The 19,583-nt window shown below is 47.8% G+C and overlaps 1 protein-coding gene across 1 annotated transcript; it reads left to right on the top strand.

The window, feature by feature from the left end:
• Nucleotides 1-8,333: 8,333 nt before the first annotated feature.
• On the top strand, nt 8,334-19,227 carry CLDN16 (claudin 16). The gene is made up of 5 exons (XM_076341094.1): nt 8,334-8,580; nt 13,513-13,615; nt 13,884-14,048; nt 15,140-15,331; nt 15,674-19,227. The coding sequence occupies exons 1-5, from the start codon at nt 8,467-8,469 to the stop codon at nt 15,811-15,813; spliced, it is 714 nt and encodes a 237-aa protein (XP_076197209.1). The 5' UTR covers nt 8,334-8,466; the 3' UTR covers nt 15,814-19,227.
• The last annotated feature ends 356 nt before the right edge of the window (nt 19,228-19,583 follow it).

The raw sequence follows: 19,583 nt of genomic DNA, 5'->3' as shown, positions 1-19,583 counted from the left end.
ACTGGACATTCTGTACCAGAGGCCAGATAGAAAACAAGTCAGACACAATCAAATTAACGGAAACAATGAGTTTCACAGTACTAGAAAGGTAATGGTGGGAAAAGCAGGGAGTTATTAAACTTGCTTCTGCATGCTGTCAATAGAAAGTAGCTCTATGTCATATCATCAACAAATGTCTTTCTCAAAATGTATGAAACTAATCGTGGTGTCGGATGATGGGACAGGTGTGGTGGGGCATCTCGGGAAGAGGCTCAGCAGTGAAGTGGGAGGTGAAGACTGTGCCTTGTTGGAAGGGTCAACCACAAAGTGTGGCCACTTTCCCCACCATGTTCCACTAGGGCCAGGTGGAGCACAGCAGCTTCTGGTGTCGGAGTCCCAGAGCAGGAGAGGGGGAGCAATGAGAATAAGTGAGACCCGGGCCTGACTGAGAGGGAGAGGGAGGCAGATCCATGTGTGTGTGAGTGTCATACTTGGTGTATGAGCCACGAGAGATGTGCACCAAGGTCCTGACAAGATAAAATTCATCCCTGGTACCATCCATGGAAGAGTTTTCTCAGTGCAGTTAGGAAAACATCTCTCAGATCCTCCAGGAAATGGGCTCTGTGAAGACCTAACCCTTGGCATCCAGCCATCCTATTTGCTCTCACCATGTTCCTGATGCCTGCAAGGTCTTGGTCCTGATCCTTCAGAGACCAGTTATAGCAGGGATCACATTTCTACCCATATCTCACCAAGTCTCCACCAGGGACTCAGTGATGGGTGGTGTCTGTGCTCATGTATAAGCTTGATGGCCTAGTTATGGAATGCAGTTCCTGAGACTGGCAAGAGTCTGATCACCTTCAGGATCAAAAATGAAAAATTTTCCTCTTTGGAAGAACCTCAGGTCATTCTTCCTGAAATCAGATGAAGGAAGGATGGGGTATGGAATGATATAACAAACAGATAGAAGGAGGAAGAAGAGAAGATGCCTAATGACTAGATCTGAGTTCCTCCGCAGAAACTGCTGTTAAGCCAATACTGAAGACAGTTACCTCCACGAAGCCAGAGTTACCACCATTTATGTTGCTCACCCAGTGAGCAACTAAGCCATCAAGCTTAAGTACCTGTGAGTCTGGTTTTGGGGCAACCTTCATGTCAAGGAAAAGCCCAAGCTGTATTCAGCATTTTAGAGATTACTCAAAGATTCCCATCGGAGGGTATGGCTATGTCTCACCTTTTTGTGCCTGGACCACAACCTCTATCCATTTCCTCAGCCCTTATGACATGTCAGATAGTCGGTGCTGGGAAGATAAAGTGATCCAGGGTCCTTCCTAGAAAGGCACTGCCATAAACTGCTGCAAGATTTGTAGATCAGACTGTTCAGGGGCAATGTAAGGGCTAGGAGATGAGGTTTCAGGTCTTTTTTGGGGTTGCTGAACTTAGTCCCTTCCACATATTGCTAGGAATTCCTCTGGGGATCCATAAGACCTAACCTATTTGGGATGTACTTGGATATTGGAACAATTCAAGGCACACAGATTACTGTGCTGTAGGAAATCTTATGACAGGCCAGAACTGGTGAACAATTGCTCAGCATCCTCACAGATGTGCCGACCCTGTACAACAATCCTCCAACAAGTAGTTGTCTCTGGAAAGTGAGAGGAGCAGTAGGGTGAGATTTGTAAGTATTGATATCCAATATGCTTCAGTCCCCTTTAAGACACTGAAATCAGAGCCAGGTATTTCTGAAGCACTCAGTAGCTGCTGCTGTGACACACATGGTTGGATTTTCCAGTGGGGAGCAGGGTCAAACATTTAAAGAAGTCTTTAAATGTGGTCAGTTATTCTAGTGCCTACATGGGAATGAAACTCTTGAAAATCCTTTGCTAATTGCAAGACCCATCTGCACTGGAAGCAGAGCTTGTGCGTGCATGTGTGTGCAAGGCAGAGATGGACGGCAGGAGCTTCTCCCCTGGACTTTCTAACACACCCTTTATCGTTAGGACTGGGAGAGCACATTGGCAACCCAAGGTCATATTTCAATGCCTAGAGGGAGTTTGAAACCCCAGCTATCTGGCTGGAGGCCAGAGGCTGGAGGTGTTTCTCTCCCAGCTGTCTCTCTCTGCTCATGAAAACTCTTCCTTAAGCCCGATGTACACAGAGGCTTTGCTGATGGGTGATTCGGGAGCGCTGGGCTGAGCCCACACCCTGTGCTGTTGACAAAGAAGGCGTGAATGAAGCTGAAGCCAGAAGCAGGCGGAGGGATGGTCTCCTTTGGGAGAGCTTAGATGAAGAACAGCAAGTCTCCATAAGGAACAGAAAGGGAAACCGAGCCCTACGTGAACCACGACCACCGGGGCAGAATAGGGACAGAATAAGAGAAAGAGGGAAAGGACATGCCGTCCTCTCCTCTCCTAGTGCGCAGAGAGACTCCGATGTGGGGGAGAGCACAGGGCAGGAGAAGAGAAGAGGAGAGGAGGCTTCTGAAGACACACCCTATATAAATGCCTTGGGCGAGATGAGCACCGGAGGCTGGAGTCACCTGCTGTTGTCTCCTGTCCCAGGGCTGGGACTGCAACTCTGCCCATGTGTTCCCATTCCTCAGGGAGTTTCCGTCAAGGATTAGGCTGTCCTTCCGCTTCCTCCCTCCTCTTCCTCCATGATTTTGTCCTCCAGCCTACAGCACAGCTTGGCTGCAAGGTGAAGGCAGAGGGTGATGGGGTGTATGTGAGCCATGAGGGGGTCTGCTCACACTAGTTTGCTCAGTGGCAGGGGCAGAGGCATCCCTGCCCTGTCCCCTACCCACGCAAGGAGAGGCCTGGAGCGAGGGGGTGGCCTCGTGGGAGTCTTCGGGGCATTTGCAGTTGGCTTCTCCCCCTTGCCGGAGCCCGGCTGTGCACAGAAGGTACAGCGCCTCACAGAGGGGGGGCAGACCTGGGGGTCACTCTGCGTCAGCTCCGGGCAGCGTTCAATGTGCAGCTTGTAGCTGGGTATTAAACAGAAGGGGACAGCGAGCGTGTGGTGAGGGACTGGTGACAGGCAGGTGGGCAGACACTGATTTTAAGGAAGTCACAGACCCAGAGCTCTGCAGGGAAACTCCTTGCAGATCCCGTACCCAAACCTGACCCACGCTCACCTAACCAGGTCCCAAAACAGTCCCATGCTCATGGGCTGTGAATCACAGCAGCAACTGTTTTCTCCGAGCCTCAGCTTTTGCCCTTCTTGCCTTTTTATAGCAGATCAAACATCCTGTTACCAAACTGTGCATTTCTAACCCGGTAGTTACTTTTATCCCTTCCTCGATGAGTCTCCTAGAGGGTCTTTCATCACTCTCCGATAAGCAGGTTGGTGAATAGGAGCGAGGGGCACAGAGGTCTGAAGCGGATGTTTCTTGTGAAGTGAGTCACAAGAGGGGCTGGATTTCAGCCAGGAGAGCCTGCAGGGTGAAGCGCACGTAGGATGGGCCCCTCTCACTTAGCCTGAGGTGAGCCGAGTTTCTGAGAAGCAGCCACTGGAGCACAGACACAATGCAAACCCCTTCCACCACGGCACCTTTCTTCCTTTGCTTTTCTCTGCTGCTGTGGAAAGAGCTAAATATTCACCCTGCTCTCCCTTCCCTTCCTGCACGATTGCTATTAGTGGCACAGACCTTGTGCTTCACTCGCGTTTCATCACCTTTGCATCAGGGCACGGGAAAGTTCAGGCTCACGCTGGGAAACACACACTTAGATGAAGATGACGCCACCGGGACGTGGCAGGGCATCAACAGCCCCCGGGGTGCTTGGGGACGAGGGCTATTTGCTGGAACTACTGACATGCCGAGAAAAGGTGTGTCTAATCCACTGCCCAGCTCCTCTGCCTATACACGCCTGCGTGAAGCTGGTATGCAGCGACAGCACTGGGTGTTCTCGGTGGCTGCTTTCAGGAAACCCGAGTGGACACGCATGTTTTCACTGATAAGGATCTTACCACGCCCATGCAGAGAGTGCTGCCCCAGTGTTAAAGAGGAGCGGGGCTGTGACTCCTCGCTTTCGATCTAAGGCACTTAGTCAGTGCCTCGGTTTCCCCAGCTCTAAAATGGGGTTAGTAATACATCGTTGAGTTTATGTGTTTCTCAGGTGTGGGATTTTATAGGCAACTATAAAACAAAATGTATTGTATTGAAGAGAAGTTGCACGGTACTTTGAGAGCCTGAAAAGACTGTATTGAAATGCTTATTTTATTATTTATTGCATTGGAGTGATTGAAAAAACTGTTTTAAAAGAGTGTATGCAAGCATCATACCTGTGTGTATAGTATCTATATACACACACACACACAGAGTTTTTACTTACCAATACTTTAAGCTCATATCTACTAGAAAATGCCTTTGCTTTCCGATTTTCTTTTAATCCTATATATTGGCTGCTTGAAAAGTCACAGGTTGCACAGAAGTCTTACTGTTTTCTGTGGGGTTACCAACTAACTCCAAGCTAACTCCTAGGGTTTTGTGACTGTATGAGCGTGGCTGGAGTGGTACATTACAGCTGACACACACTGCCCTGTAATTCATGTGTGTATGCATCTCATGTCCAAGGAGCACTGCTCTGGAGATGAAGGCACTTAGAGGCCATGGATGGTGGTATATGAAGCAGAAAAATGGAGGGGGTACAACCAGGAGGGAGGAGTGGGAAGGGTTGGGCGGACAAGCCCGTGGAGTCTTCCACAGCAGCAGAAGAGCTCTTAGGGAAACCCCTTCTGAAGCTCCATCACCTCTGGCTCCTGAGCCGTGCCCGTTAGACAAGCCCCTGGCCCTGAACACGGCAGTCGCCTCACTGACTGCTTGCTTGCTTGCAGTTAGGTCCGTATTTCACGCATTGATGTGCAGCATCACCGCTTCCCTCTTGCTCAAGGCCCTCTGCTACACTCCATATTAGACACTGTGGAAGTAAAGGGAGGACACAACCCTTCCCGGCTCAAGGGACTGTGGCCTCATTGGGGTGTTGCTGCAAGAATGGTTTTGTAGGTAGACGGATGAAAACCAGCTATGATCCTCCCAGGATTGGCAGTAGTTTCTATCGCTCTCCGTAACATAATGGCTTGGCTTTAACGGAGAGCACAGACCACCTTGTGTTAATGAGTAATAAAAGCAATCGACCCGTAGTGCATTTGTCTCTTAGCTGGGAGTGCGTGTAGCCGAGGTGATAAGGCTGTTACATTAGCAAAGTTATGCTGCATTGATACCACGCAGTTTAAGAGCCCTACAAGGCCAAGCTCTGATAATTAAGTATTAGGATACCCTAATGCTTTTGTTAGTGTCAAAGTACTGTAAATGTTAAGTTAGCCAAGAGAGTAAGATACAGTTAGCATATATAGTACAGCCTACAAATCCATTTGAAAGCTACACTGAGTCATGTCAGCCAGGTTTTAGGCTATACAAAGGCATCTTGGGAGGTAATTTTGGGAGAGCTGTTTTCCGAAGCTGAGCGGGCATCTGTCGTGCTAAGCTAGGAAAGCAGAGTATGATGAGAAACTGCTACAGACTTTGCTTCATGAAGGTGCTGACTTGTTTTAAATAAAGAGTATTAAATATGTACCTTGCCAGTTTCTACTGAATAAGAATATTGTATTCTTTCTAGTAACTCCAGCAGTTTCCATGGGACTGTTTGGAGACATGGACCTAAAGAAGGACCAGATATTGGATTGCCCTCTCTGTCAGGTGAAAATCACAAACCATCTTGTGTTGGATGCTCTGGAGCAGTCTTACACCAGGGAAAACTGGAGGATCCTGACCTGCTCTGCTGCCGAGACCAGGATGCTCCCGAGCCCTGAGCTAGATGCAAATGGATGGTATGAAGCCACTTCCCATCCCCCTGGTGACTCATGGCCAGGGAAGCGCTGGCATCCTGCTCTAGGAAGGGTCACTCGCCTGCCCTGCCCTGCAGGAAGGGTGAACACAGGGAGGTGGATGGAGCTGGGACAGCAACACAAATTGCTGGGCATGTGGAAAATAAACAAGACTCTGCCAGGACTGCTGTGACAGCTATGGAGAGATGGAGCGAAGCACAGGTGGCACTGGCACCTGGACACGCTGCCTTCATCCCTTAGTGGAATTTGCTCCTTGGGATGACATGCGTGGACATCTGATGAGCTAAGCTGGAAGAACAGAGTATGATGTGCCCGTTACAAAAGCTTAGAAACACCACTCTGGCTATTACCATGGTCCTGCTGTTCCCCTGGGAGTTTTTTGTTTTCTACCTCAGTCATGCTTGTATTTGGCACACTTTCACCATGTGCCAAATGAGGAAAAATGGCCCATTCTCCCCAGCTGGGCTTATCCTGACTGAAAGAGGCTTGTATTTGGGTGCAAGACAGAATGAGAAGGCAGGGAGATCCATATGGCTATAATACATTTGCTGGCTAATTCTCTGCTACTGTAAAACTCTGCTTTTGCCGCCTCTTGTGGAAGGCGCTCTCAGAATTTCCAGGCCTTTTCTGAGCTCACCACACCACTTTTTCTGAGTTACTACTAATAACAACTGGCTAGGATACCTTGTTTTGAAAACTGGTGCAGCCACAGGTTAATTAACACAGTGCAAGACAAGCATAGGAAGATGATGCATATTATCAGTACCTGTCTCATATCAATGCCATCTATATCTATGTGGCTAACGAAAGTCATTATGCTTTATGGGACCTGCATGGCCAATGCCCTGTCCCTGTGGGTCAGAACTGTTGGAAACACAACTCTATCCTTGTCAAAGAAAGCCATGAAGTGAAGATCATGGGTGGTTTTACCTTGTATAGACCCTTGGATGCCAGAAAACTCAGCAGAAAGCATCATACCTGCATAACCATATCAAGACATGCATCTGGCAGAGACGGAAGAAGAAAAGTTCCTCACTTGTCAGCTTCTATGAATGGAATTAGAAAACAGAGAGCAGAAAAGCTAAAGCAGCGGAGTCCTGCAGACCCTGGCCTTTTGACTTCAGACTTTTGTTCTCTACCCAGTGTCTCCCAAAACACGTGCTGAGGACCTCTTCTGCAGTGTGACCTTTGAGGAACAGAGCGATCCCAGGATCAAGGCAAAAGATTGTTAACTCGGTCAGTAAAACTGCCTCATGAGGTTATGATGGCAATTATAGGGGTTATATATTGTAAGAATAATAAACTTCTTATTGCTATTGTATTTGGAGGGAAATCTTGGAGAAGAGAAAGCAAGCGTTGAGCAGTTCTGTAAAAGTACCGATTGGCTCCATCTGGAGGTGACAACTGAGATGACAGACACCATCAGTTTGGGAAAGCAGATTGTAAGCAGAGCTGAAAGCAGAGTGAGAATCTGCTCCTCAGCCCTGTGTTGAAGACTTTCCCACTAAAGGCAGGTCTCCAGTCTTTCATGGCTTCTCTTTTCAAAAATAAAGATCACTGAGGATGTGATGGTTTCTGTGCATTTGTACCTTTGGGGTGGGATGAATTTCTAGTCCCGCTCCCCCTTGGTTTTCCTGGAAGGTGCCCTGGATCCTTGCTGGGTTTCTCAGCACTGCATGAGAGGAGTGAGAAGCCTCTTTACAGAGGCCCCGTCATTCTGTCCCCGGCAGCCTGTGTGACCCCTGCTCGCCCAGGGAGTCCTGCAGGAAAACAGGAAGGTTGCAATGGCAGTAAGCAAGCAGGCAAAATCCAACCAAACAAAATCCCCCAAACTGGAACTGGCTTGAAAAGTTCAAGATTCCCACACGGGAGCTGGACTCAGGCCATGAAGAAATTGAAGTCCAGGGCATGAGAAATATCTAGGTTTGGCTTAAATGCAGAATACAGAGCTCCATATCTGAGCTAGGATGGTTGTTGGTGTTGGCTCTGAAGGCCCATGACTGTTAACCTTTTTCCTTCCCTTCCCTTCCCTTTCTGGTGACATTCCTGCGTTGAACTAGATAATCACTGCATCAGAGACCAACAGCGTAACCAAAGGGCCTGGGATCTACAGCAAGACACTTCATAGTTGCTCACTGCTAAGGCATGAACCAATGTACAGGAATAAACATGAGTGTGCACATGAGAGCTCTTCTGTGTGTCCCTTAGCGGTGCTCAAAACTTCTGCCCTGAAGAACAAGTTTTGATACTTTTTTTTGCTTCCTACTTTGCCAAAACCTGCAATGATATCTGTTTTCCTTGCAAGTCCAGGACTCCAGTTACCTGCGTGCCACTTCTGCACAGCCCCATTTCTCTTCAGCCAGGCATGACAAGAGCTTTAACCGTGCAGGGCGGATTGGCTGCAGCAGCTCCTGTGGGCACTCTCACCCTCCTCCCATCCCCACTGCGGGTGAACGTTGCTCCTGCGGCCATCACTAATGGATGGCATCTGCAGAAGTGAGAAGTTCCCGCTGTTCAAGGCCACTGGAAGAGGGTGGTGGTGACCTGGGACACTGAGGCTCTGCCTCTACCCCAGCTTTAAGAACAAGGGCTGGGCACTGTTTTTCTCACCCCCCCTGGATGTGCTGAGCACCTGCTGGCATGAGGTTTTTCCTCCAGTATGTGGGCTGTTTTTTTGCTTTTTTCTCTACTGGGTTTTTGATAGCATCTACCTGGACAGACTGCTGGATGGTGAACGCTGATGATTCCCTGGAGGTAAGATCGGGGTGAGGAGAGCCTGATCACCAAAACAAATGTGTCCTAGAGAGAGTTTGGTTCCCGGCATCATTGCTCCATTCTCATGTACTGTTTCCCTGTTGTGCTGGATGAAAATGAAATTAATGACTCTGGCAAGAGCAGGGGGAAAGTGGTATTTTGTGTAATTCTCTCCGCCAGACTTTATTATCCAGACTCTGCTCTCAGTAAGTTCAGGAAAGGTCTACAGGCTTTAGGTTTAAATGTGCATGAACTTGAGTACGGTTATCCTGCATCTCCAGCCTGCATGGATGTTTTGGAGATGTTTCTAATTCTGTAGGTCAGACTTCTTGGTGGAAAAGTCCAGCATGTACGCCTGTGCTTTTCAAATCTTTTTCATAACAGCCATTGAGCTATAGGGCTAGCAGAAATTTATGGGGAGCATGGAGACTCATGTTAGATCCAGCACTAAAAAATATCTTCTTGAACTTGTGCAGACATTAGCACTCTCATGTTAGAGAAGAGTATTGGCAAAAGTAAACTGCAAACAACAAGGAAGCAGAATGCTGCATACGTGCGAGCTGCACCCCAGAAACTCCAGACCCCAAACCATCGCCATTTCTCCAGCACTCGGTACTGCAAATTTGTATTGTTCTTCCCAGAGCAGCCAGCTAGCACTTTCTGTATATTTAAAGGCTGCAGGTCCACAGTGTGGGAATCTGCTCTCTGGTAAAGTAGATACTTTATGCAGTGAGGGTGAAACACCCTCCAAGACAGAGAGTTTGGCTGAATATATCAGGATGAAACTTTCTACCTGCTATCCAGCATAGGAAACCAGAAGAGCTCCTCTGCGCTCAGTGATTGCAACATTTAGCTGCATCACATCAAGTGATGAATTATCTGAAGAAAGAAGGCTAAAAGTGATGACAAGAAAAATACCTTTTTTCTCTATGCCACATGAAATCCCGACAATCTGACTGCCACCCTGGAAGGTGGTTGTAGATGCTGAGGTGGTCATAGATCCAGTGCTGTGAGGTTGCTGATGGTCAGTGCGTCTGCCCAGTGAGCCTCTTTTCAGGGAAAACAGTGTGCACCCACTGATGCTGGCTGGAATATCACTCTTCATTTATCATCTTAGTTTAGGAGATATTTTAGATTCATTTCAGGAAGCTGTGAATTGCCTGGAGTCAGCTGAAGATATCAGTATACTCAGAAAAGCCAAATGGATCCCACATTGTGCCGTCATTTCCAAGAAAATCAGAAGAGGGAAACCCAGCTCCTGAGTAAAGCCGAGTCCAGGAAAGAACCAGTCCATTACCCTGAGGCTGTGTAACCTTTTCTTCTTGGCACAAAGGCACCTGGGCTGGGCTGTCACAAAGTGCTCCATTAACACCCAGTTTGGTTATTAGCAGCCACTACTCTCACATTCCTGCTCTGAGTGTGAATACTAAATAATGGAGAAAAATGCCCCCAGCCTTAATACCTGACCGACTGATCTCCTTAATGGCCTTAATGACTCACTGCCTCTCTAAATACGGGCATGCAGGTAAACTGTCCATGGCCAGAAAGGGGTGGAGTCCACAGTGACTCCTGTTTTCAGCTGGAAAAAGGGTAATTCAGGCAACTTTTGATTTCAGGAGAAAGGAACTCCATCATCCAGCATAGAAAGTCGCCTGGCTTTGACCCTGGCCCCCAGCAGCTGGGGAGGAGGAAGCCCTGGCTGCGGTCCCGCTGGAGGAGCAGCCCAGGAGAAAGAGGCCAGGGAGCACCAGGAGCAGCAGCCTCCGGAGGGGCTGCAGGGGCCCCGGCCAGCGCTCAGCTCTCACAGCCCCTCGCCTCCAGGTTATGGCAACACAGAAAGTGGTTTAAGCTGGTGCACTCCGTGTGAGCATCAAGACAAACCTGGGTCAATTTTTGCAGTAGTCTGTGGTGGAAAAAGCCGTAATCTGCTTCCCAACAAGCACTGTATTTTGTACACAGTCCCTCCCTGTTGCAGGCGGATTAAAAATATTACCACTACTGTTAAATGTTGCCTGTTTTACTCTCGTGCTGGGCTTGTAATCATTGTATGTTGGCACCTTTTTACAGTGCGGTAAAACACTCTGACTAACATCCCTCACATGTTTGTCTTCTGCGCTTTCCTCAGAAGGGGAAGTGTGTGCTTGTTCTGTCATTTTTTTGTATTAGAATTATTTTAATATTAATTATACATTATGCATATGATATAATTATATATATTACAGTCATTATGCAATTTATGTTTTACATGCATACTTGTGTTAGCGAAAGCAGGTCGTGGCAATGTGTTTCGTAATCAAAGTGGGAGATGAGGAGTTTGGCCGTAACGCTTAGCTTCTCGGGGAGTCCTTGGTTGGGCCCAGGGAAGCTGGAGCAGATTTGCTACGGGGGGAAAGAAGTGATGGGGAATTAGTGCTACCAACATGGTGCATAGGTCCAGCCATGGGATGGAGAAATCCATGCCCCCCTTGTGTTGGCTTTGGCTGGGGTAGAGTTAATTTTCTTCACAGTAGCAAGTATGGGGCTCTGTTTTGGATTTGTGCTGGAAACAGCGTTGATAACACAGGGATGTTTTTGTTGTTGCTGAGCAGTGCTTACACAGAGTCAAGGCCTGTTCTGCCTCTCACCCCACCCCACCATGTGCCCATGATGCCCCAGCCAGACCTGACCCCTCTCCCGTTTACAGCAGCGAGTTGCCAGAGTTGCCATGTGCCCCAGGGTCTGTGCTGTCTGCGCAATGGCAGATGCCTAAGGGTGGTTTGGGAGCAGATTAACAACCAGAAGGACAAACGGTGCACAAAGCAGATGAGAGCAAGGGATGGCCGAGGAGGTTAAGAGGCAGATAACAGAAACCACAGTAGTTCAGCAGTGGCTCAGGCCAGCCACAGGTCCCCCCTCTGACGTCTGTTCCCATCACTCCTGCACAGGCAATGAGACATTTATCCCTGGCTGTGCATGTGCTGCATAGAGATCGGCTGATCCCTGATTTTGCCCATGTTCAGCGCTAGCAGGAGTAGGTGGCAATTGAAACATCCCAAGACACACAAAACATTAATCAAGTTTTTTCTAGTCTAGGAAGGGGGTTGTTTCACAAGCGAGACCATGATCACAAATGTTGCACCTTAAGACCTCTGTTTTGCTTGGAGGCTAATGAAGCCTGGAATCCTGTTAGTCTCTTTATAAATAATTTAAACGAAGATGCTGCATGTAAGACTTACTTAGAAAACAATATTAATGCGAGCAAGTGAGGAGTAACTGAGAGTATTAGCCGACTACAGAGTAATATGAATGAGCCTACGGTGGTTTGGGAGGAACATGAAATGGTATAAACACAAGTGGAACAAAATATAATTTAATAAAAAATATGCTAATTTCAAGCACAGCCTGAGTGGTGGTGAGTTAAGACAAAAGAGGAGTTGTAGCTGGGTTAAGAGGGCCATGGTAAAAACTTAAGTCTGATATAAACATGGCAAATTGTTTTACATGACACTGTTCTCTTGAAAAACACAGAATCAATGAAACCAGGTTTTTCCCGCATTGCTTCTTTTTTTCTGTGTGGTATTTTTCATTAAACCTGCCCTGAAATTCTGAGAAATTATAAGTAGTTTTCATCTTCACAAAACGAAACGTGTAGATTGTTTTCATTCAAACATAAATAGTATCTTTTTTGCCAGTCTGAAGTAGTGAATTGTTTTTACTCACCTTTAATCCACAGTGCACTATCACAAAGAATGTGTACAGTTTGGCTCAAACATTGCATTGTGGAGAAAATATTGCGGCTGGCTACGGGCTTCAATACATCCTGAATGAAGCTTTATTAAGTGGCTGAGATATGTTATTATCTGCTTTGTGATTTACACAGCACAAGAAAAATGAATTTGTTGCATCATCCAAACATGCCCCGTCCCCTTTCCCTGTGTGAAACCCATTTCTCGGGAGAGTTTCTCCTTCCATTAACTACAGCGGGTGTCGCTGGCAGCAGCGGGGCAGGCTGGAGTCCAAAGCTGCACTGACATTAACTCTGCTCCTTGTATGAGCAATTCCAGGAATGTTTTAGAGGTGCTTGTTGCCATATTTGCATTGGTAATGAAAATACCTCCCATATTAAAGTGATTTATGGAAGGCTGGGCTGAGAATGGTATCTACGGCTTCAGGACAACGGAGACGATTAGCCACGATGCTACTGCAACGTCTGCTGAGTCTGGATGTCTCAGCGATGACTGTGGCTCAGGCACGCGTTGTCCCATAGCCAGCAACGCACTGGGAGCCCCAGGGCCAGGATCAGCGCTAGCTGCCTCTCATTTTCCAGCCAGTGTTTATGACTGAGTCATCTGGGGGCAGCCCTCCACATGTGTCTGGAGAGGGGCTTACATCCACACCTCCGCTCTGCAGCAAAGCACTCCTTCACCACGCCACGGCCACCTCCCGTTGCGGGCGCCCGGCTCCTGGTGCAACGCTTGCCCCACCAGTCATGCTCCCCCCTGAGCTGCTCCTTCTCGTCAGGAAGATGATGTAAGGGGAGCACGGGCAGCAAAGGCTCAGGTTGTCTGGTCCACAGCCCTGCCCTGCTAAGCCTAGACAAGCATTTGGCAAGGAGTGATCAAACCTGCTCTTAGATCTCTCCCGTCAGCCACCCCTCAGCTCCTCCCAGAAATTTCCTTCAGAATTTTTATCCTTACCAATAGGAGGGGTTTTTTTCCTAATGTCTAGTCTGAATTTCTTTTGCTCTAATTTAAAACCATTAGTAGGGACACAGAAAACTTTGTCCTTCTTTTCCATCCTACTGCTTTTTTTCTTCTTTAAGCTAAACAACTCCGGTTTGCCATCAGTGTAACTGGACCAGGATTTCTGCTGAAGCTAGGATGGCCTAGCTGACCATCTGCTGTGTTGGTGGATATATTAACTTGTGGTCGTCTTTCTTTTCTCAACCCACAGGTGAGTACAAAATGCCGTGGCCTGTGGTGGGAATGTGTCACAAATGTTTTTGACGGGATCCAAACTTGCGATGAGTACGACTCCATCTTCGCCGAGCACCCTGGTATGTCAGAGTCAAAGATGTTTCTACAAGTGGTGGGGACACCTGAGTGTAGACAAAAAGAGCATCTGTTCTATTCAGTGACAGATAATTTGGTGCACATACATATTAAAGCCATGTTTCTTCTCTCTAGTATTAAGTGAGGTATTACTCCCAGGGGAAGCTGGAGAAAGCTTCACCCCAGAAAAAAATGTTCCCACAGGACCTGACCCCATTACCCACCCACATTTCCATGCCTTGTGCACTAGAATGATCTGCTTTTGTCCTGCAGTGAAGCTGGTGCTGACCCGAGCCATGATGATCACAGCAGATATCCTGGCAGGATTTGGATTTCTCTTCCTCGTCCTGGGACTGGACTGCGTGAAATTCCTTCCTGATGAGCCGCTCATCAAGCTGCGCATCTGCCTGGTGTCTGGAGTTATGCTGCTCATTGCAGGTATTCCCCCGCTACACCCCCATCCTGCAGGACACCCTTTAGCAAATGGGGGAAGCTTTAAAGCCTTCTCTTACTTTGGGGAGAGGAGCTGGTGATTTTCTAGAGGGTAAAAATGGGGGAAGGATCTTTATTTGCTTTATTTGTGCAATATAGCTTCCTCTGTTCACTGCCTGCCCCTAACAGCACATAGTTGAGTTCATCTGCTTTCATTTCATGTATTGACCAGGTGGCTTGGCTCCGAGTTGACTGACTTCCATTTACTGCTGTGTTACTGTGAAGAAGTCAGTGTTGTTGATAAGGCAGAGACCTAATTGCTGAAGGACTAGAAAGTCCCGGTATGCTGATTTGGTTCCTGGCTCTGCCACAGATTGTGTGACCTTGGGCAAGTCACTTAGCCAAAATCTCTGCAGCCGATCTCTAATAAAAGGATAATAACACATCTGTCCCTCCTAGGTGATAAATACCTGACTGACTGAGGTGCTTTGCTGTTACAGCCAGTGGGAGAATTTTAAATGCAAAAATAGACAGTCAGCTAGGTACCAAGTAACTTCCTTTGACCTTATGCCAATATTGAGCATCCACCTCTGCTTCAGCGTAAGCAGATTCAACACATAACTCACCTCAGCCACTGGGAGCACATGTAAAACACTTTGAGACGTTCTTTTAAACATCCTCCATTCACCTCCCAAAGTTTGTCTGAAAACCACTGTCAAAGATCTGAAAGTCAAAACTGATTAGAAAATTAAATTCTTGAAGCAACTTTACAACAAGTTGATAAACAAGCTGAGAAGGGAGGAGCTTTCTGCTTTTTACTGCAGAAACCTGAGTGCTGCCAGCCAGCGCTGATGGTGTGTGTGAGTGCCAAGCCGCGAGGCACAGCCTCTGCCTGACAGCGCTCCAGCTGATACCAGTAGGAGCCAGGGTGAATCCGCCAAAGTGACGGGGCTGAGGCTGAACGGGGGCCAAAACCTGCCGTTCCCATCCTAAAGTCTGACCCAGCAGACAGCAGGCTATAGCTCCAGATTTTATGTTTGTGATCTCCTCGTGGTCCACCTGGGAGCTCTGTGTGGCACCTCCCTCCTGTCCTGCAGGTCTCCCAGGCATTACCGGCTCGGTGTGGTATGCCGTTGATGTCTACGTGGAGCGCTCCTCTCTGGTCTTCCACAACGTGTTTCTGGGCATCCAGTACAAGTTTGGCTGGTCGTGCTGGCTCGGCATGGCAGGGTCACTTGGCTGTTTCTTATCCGGGGCCCTGCTCACCTGCTGCATGTATCTCTTCAGAGGTGAGGAACTGTGGCAGGGCTGAAACACAGTTCAGAGATAGAGCCATCGCTCGGGGCGTGCTACAGGCACACAGGGTGGGGAAAGTCCTTCAGGGACATCCTTCAGGATGGTTGCTCATCCCCAGTAGCGATATCTTCAGCTGTAAAATGGGAATAGTGTTATTTCAGCAGCTCTAGAAAGCACATCAAGGTCTTCAGGTGGGAGCGGAGGTGTAAGTACGACATAAAATGTGTTATTATGTCATATCTTGGAGTGCTGCTTTCTCTGCATTTCGAGGCTTTGCAGCTGAAAGTCACCAAGCACTCGTTAGCAGATCCTATTTCTCTCCCTGTGCCTCACAGAGACCAGCTCTGGAAGACTCCACTCTGCTTACTCCTTGAGGAAAGGCTATTCCTCAGCTGGCACAATCGTAACAAACGTGCATTTGCCATCCTCGCAAACAGCTACTGCCAAAATGTATGCAGTGGACACAAGAGTGTGAGGAGGAGGTAAGCGCTCCAGAAAGAGCTCTACTTTAATTTGTAGTGGATTGCACAGAGACCCAAGCTCCTGTGGTTGTGATACAGATGCAAAGTTAAATTTCAAGGATGTACTGTACACTACAATGTTTGCATTATGAGAGCTTCAAAAAAAACCTTCCTTCAAGAAAATAATCTCTGAGAAGATCTTGCTTTAGGGGATCCTGTTGTCTTGAGTGCTGAGGCCACTTGCATAAGCATGGACTGAAATAACCGACACAAACTCTTTCAGCATTTGGCTCAACACTATTGGTATGAATGAGATAAATCAGCTGCTCCTGGATCAGACCCCAGTGTTCCTCATGAAGATCCCCAAACTGTAAGATGGATCTCTTCTGTGTCTGGCAATGTGTTGACAGAATGTACAAAGCAGAAAAAATGGGTGAAGAGAGGGCCTGATCATCTGGCCAACATCTGGACCCTGTGTACCCAGCATGGGGGTCTGCTCCTCTTAAAAGCAGCTGGAGAGTTCAGCAGAAGATAAAGAGCTGTGTTAAATGCCTGGCCCTCTCTTTGGCCCATGAACCTCTGCACTGAGGAAACACTGCAAATTCAGGTGCATTCTTCCCTGCAAAATACAGTCCTCTCAGTAAGGGTTAAAATGTACATTGCAGATGCTCTAGACTCACTGAGATCCAGAAATTGCCAGCTTCTTTCTGCTTAGTAAAAATTTTGCCTGGACAAAGACAAAGTGAGTGAAGATCCAAGATCTGACCTTCTGCATGACAATATGTCTATACCAGCTAGAAACTAGGATAAAGGATAGTAAAATCTGTTGTCCCTTTCTATCAAAAGGTATTTAAATCCAGTTCAGGACTGCTGTCCCCTGCTGCAATCCAGGCTGCCATAGGCTGGATGAGGCTAGAGCATCAGCCGTGTCTTCACTAGGGCTGGTGAAAAAACCCAGCGTGGTTTAACACATTCGCTAAGGATGGATGCAAACGTGCCGACAGCCCTTCCATGCCTTTGAAGGAAAGAGAAGCTGAGACACAGTTTTCTTAGGCTTGTCAGGAACTGCCCAAATCCAGTCCTTTCTACCATGGGCACCACATCATATGGTCATGGGCACCAGGGGTTGAGAAAAGGCTCTCAGCACAGAGATATACCTGTTCAGGGGGAGTGAAGAAACAACAGCGGAGTCTCAGGAGGGTGTGCACAGCCATGGGTACTGAGGGTCCACTAGAGGTAGGCCTCCTCCACTGACTGCTTGGTGGGGACACTGGGTGGAGAAACTCCCTTCCTCCCCACAGGCAATACGAAGTGACGCCTTATGTTATGAGGGCCAGAGGGAGATGGGATGGCTGTGGATGGAGTGGGCTATGTCCCAAAGAACACCTCTGATAGCCCCTACGATGGAAGATGAGGGGGGCTGAGTCTTCTCATGGATTATCCTGGAAGCAGCATCTTGTGCTGCAGCACAGAACTGACCAGCAACGTTAAAACATAACCCAATCCTGACGTGGCTCCTAATCAAATAACACTCAGGCCCTGGGACAGATGGGACAACAGCAGGTCCATATGGCTTTGCTACAGGCTCAAGCACCTCCACAAGGCTCAGATCATAATGCAACCACCTCAGCAAGAGCCCCTGTGGCAGCGCTGCTGCCCAGGCAAGGGAGGCTTCATGCCTGCAGAGTCCATGTTGCTTTGGTTGGCGGACATCTATGTTAGCCAAACTGAAAGCAACTTGTTGCCAACAGATGAGCTATACTGAACAGGTGTAAACACAGTAGGAGAAGTGATGGAGGCTTTTTTACAAAGTCCTGAGAGACGAGGAGTACAAGAGTTATAAGCAATGTGATGAATTCATGAATTATACCAAGAATGCACAAAGAGATCTGGAGGTGATAGGAATTTCTGCCTATTATTGCAGAAAACTGGAGAGGCAAGGCCACATCCAGAGCTTTTTTTTTTTTTAAAACTTTTTCACAGTCACGTCAGAAACATGCATTTGCTGTGGGGCTTTTGGGGTGGAAGAGCTGGAGCTGGTACGTTGTGCCGGGGGAGGGAAGCTCCGGGGATGTTTGTGGGTCTGGTTCCTGGGCTGTGCCTCTGCTCCCCTGCTCCTTCAGGGACACGCCAAGAAGGAGAGGGCAGATGAACCCACTGCTCTGATGCCTGCATCCCTGCTATTCCCCAGGGAGGCCAATGCTGCCTCAGCCTCCCTGAGGGAGGAGAGATGCCCCGACGCCCCGGGCTGCCCCAGCCTGATTCACCCAGTGCAGAGATGCTCCTCGGGAGGAGGTACTGAGCAAAGACATCATCGCTTGGACCAAAATTCTGAATCAAATCCTTCCCAGACTATGCAGCCAGCGCGTTAGCCCTCACCACTAACACTCAGGGACACCCGCCAGCCTCTTGTTGCTGTTTTCTACAGCTCTTTCTGAGGCATGAAGATTATCTCTTGCTGGGAAGATTTATTTCTTGTTTAGCAGAGGAGAAATAGTCTGGGATCGCCTCCTAACGCGGATGTAATTGCAGATCTCAGACCATTGATTTCTCCTGTTCTTTTCTTCTATAAGCTGTAGTTGAGGAGATTTCTGGGCCTTTGTCCTAATGGTCTTCAGCATGTTTTAAGGTGGGGGAGGTGTTTTGTGACTTGCAACACGTGGGTGACACCAAGCAGCGGCTCAGTGGACACTTTGGGATTAAATGTGTATGTCCTGGTCAGGGGTGAATATAGCAGACTGGTCTCATTAGTACCTCCAGCCCTGTGCTCCCCCTGGGGGTACACAAATAAGGCACACGCATACCCCAAATACTACCTTAACTCAGGGTGCATCATCCTTAAATATACATGTATACAAAGAATGTTGCATAAACATTTGTGAACCTTTCTCTTCAGTATCTATGTAGAATAAGGGTTAATTCTTTAACCATGCTCCTGTTCTAGCCACACTCTACCATAGCTTTTGAGGATCTACGAAAAGATCTATGAAAAGACTAGGAAAAGGTCACAGCAAGCCTTAGGTTTGGCAGGTTAATGTTTTGTAACAACCAGTCCAATGCTGCATTGCTTCATTATTCAAATCCTGCTGACAGTCTATCTGATGTTTTGATCAGTTGTTAATATTTAATTGTTAATTCACTGTTTGATTTAATTCTGACTCTGATTTCATGACTGCAGTATTCACTCCTCATTAGCTCATTACCATGCCACAATGCAGATCTATTTTAGTTTGGTTGTTTATTCATTAGCAAGAAACCTCCCAGAAAGTACACAGGACTTATTTTTTCTTTCAAAATCACAACCAGTCCCTAAGGCTAAAGACATTGCAGGTGAGGTCAGATATTAAGATATTTCCTTAATACCTACCTACATCCCATTCAGCAGCAGCTTGCTAGGAATGCCAATAGACTGACTTTGCCTTCCTGATGACTGTTCATGGCTTACCAAGGCTCTTTGCTCAGTTGCAATTTCCAGCTGAGGCCCAACATTTAAGCCTTCAGTGCCAACCGCCTTTCAGGCTTCTCCAGATTTTCACTTAACTTCCAAGGAGTATTTTTGTACGTTTGGGCATCTCAGTCTCGTTGCTTCGTTTCCCAGGGTATAGGCAGAGTCAGGGACTTAGCTGAGAGCTGGGACTCCCACGTTTCCTCCCTGCTCTACCCGCCCCATGGTGTCTCCTTGAACCTGGGGCTCCCCATTGCCCTCTCCACTGACAGCACACAGTTCGGTGCAGTCTGCCACGGATCCGGCTGTTTGCAAGTTATGGAAAATAGCAAAGTCTTG

This window comes from Aptenodytes patagonicus, chromosome 6, assembly GCF_965638725.1.
Source record: "Aptenodytes patagonicus chromosome 6, bAptPat1.pri.cur, whole genome shotgun sequence".
NCBI lineage: Eukaryota > Metazoa > Chordata > Aves > Sphenisciformes > Spheniscidae > Aptenodytes > Aptenodytes patagonicus.
This window is presented reverse-complemented; position numbering and strand designations above follow the sequence as displayed.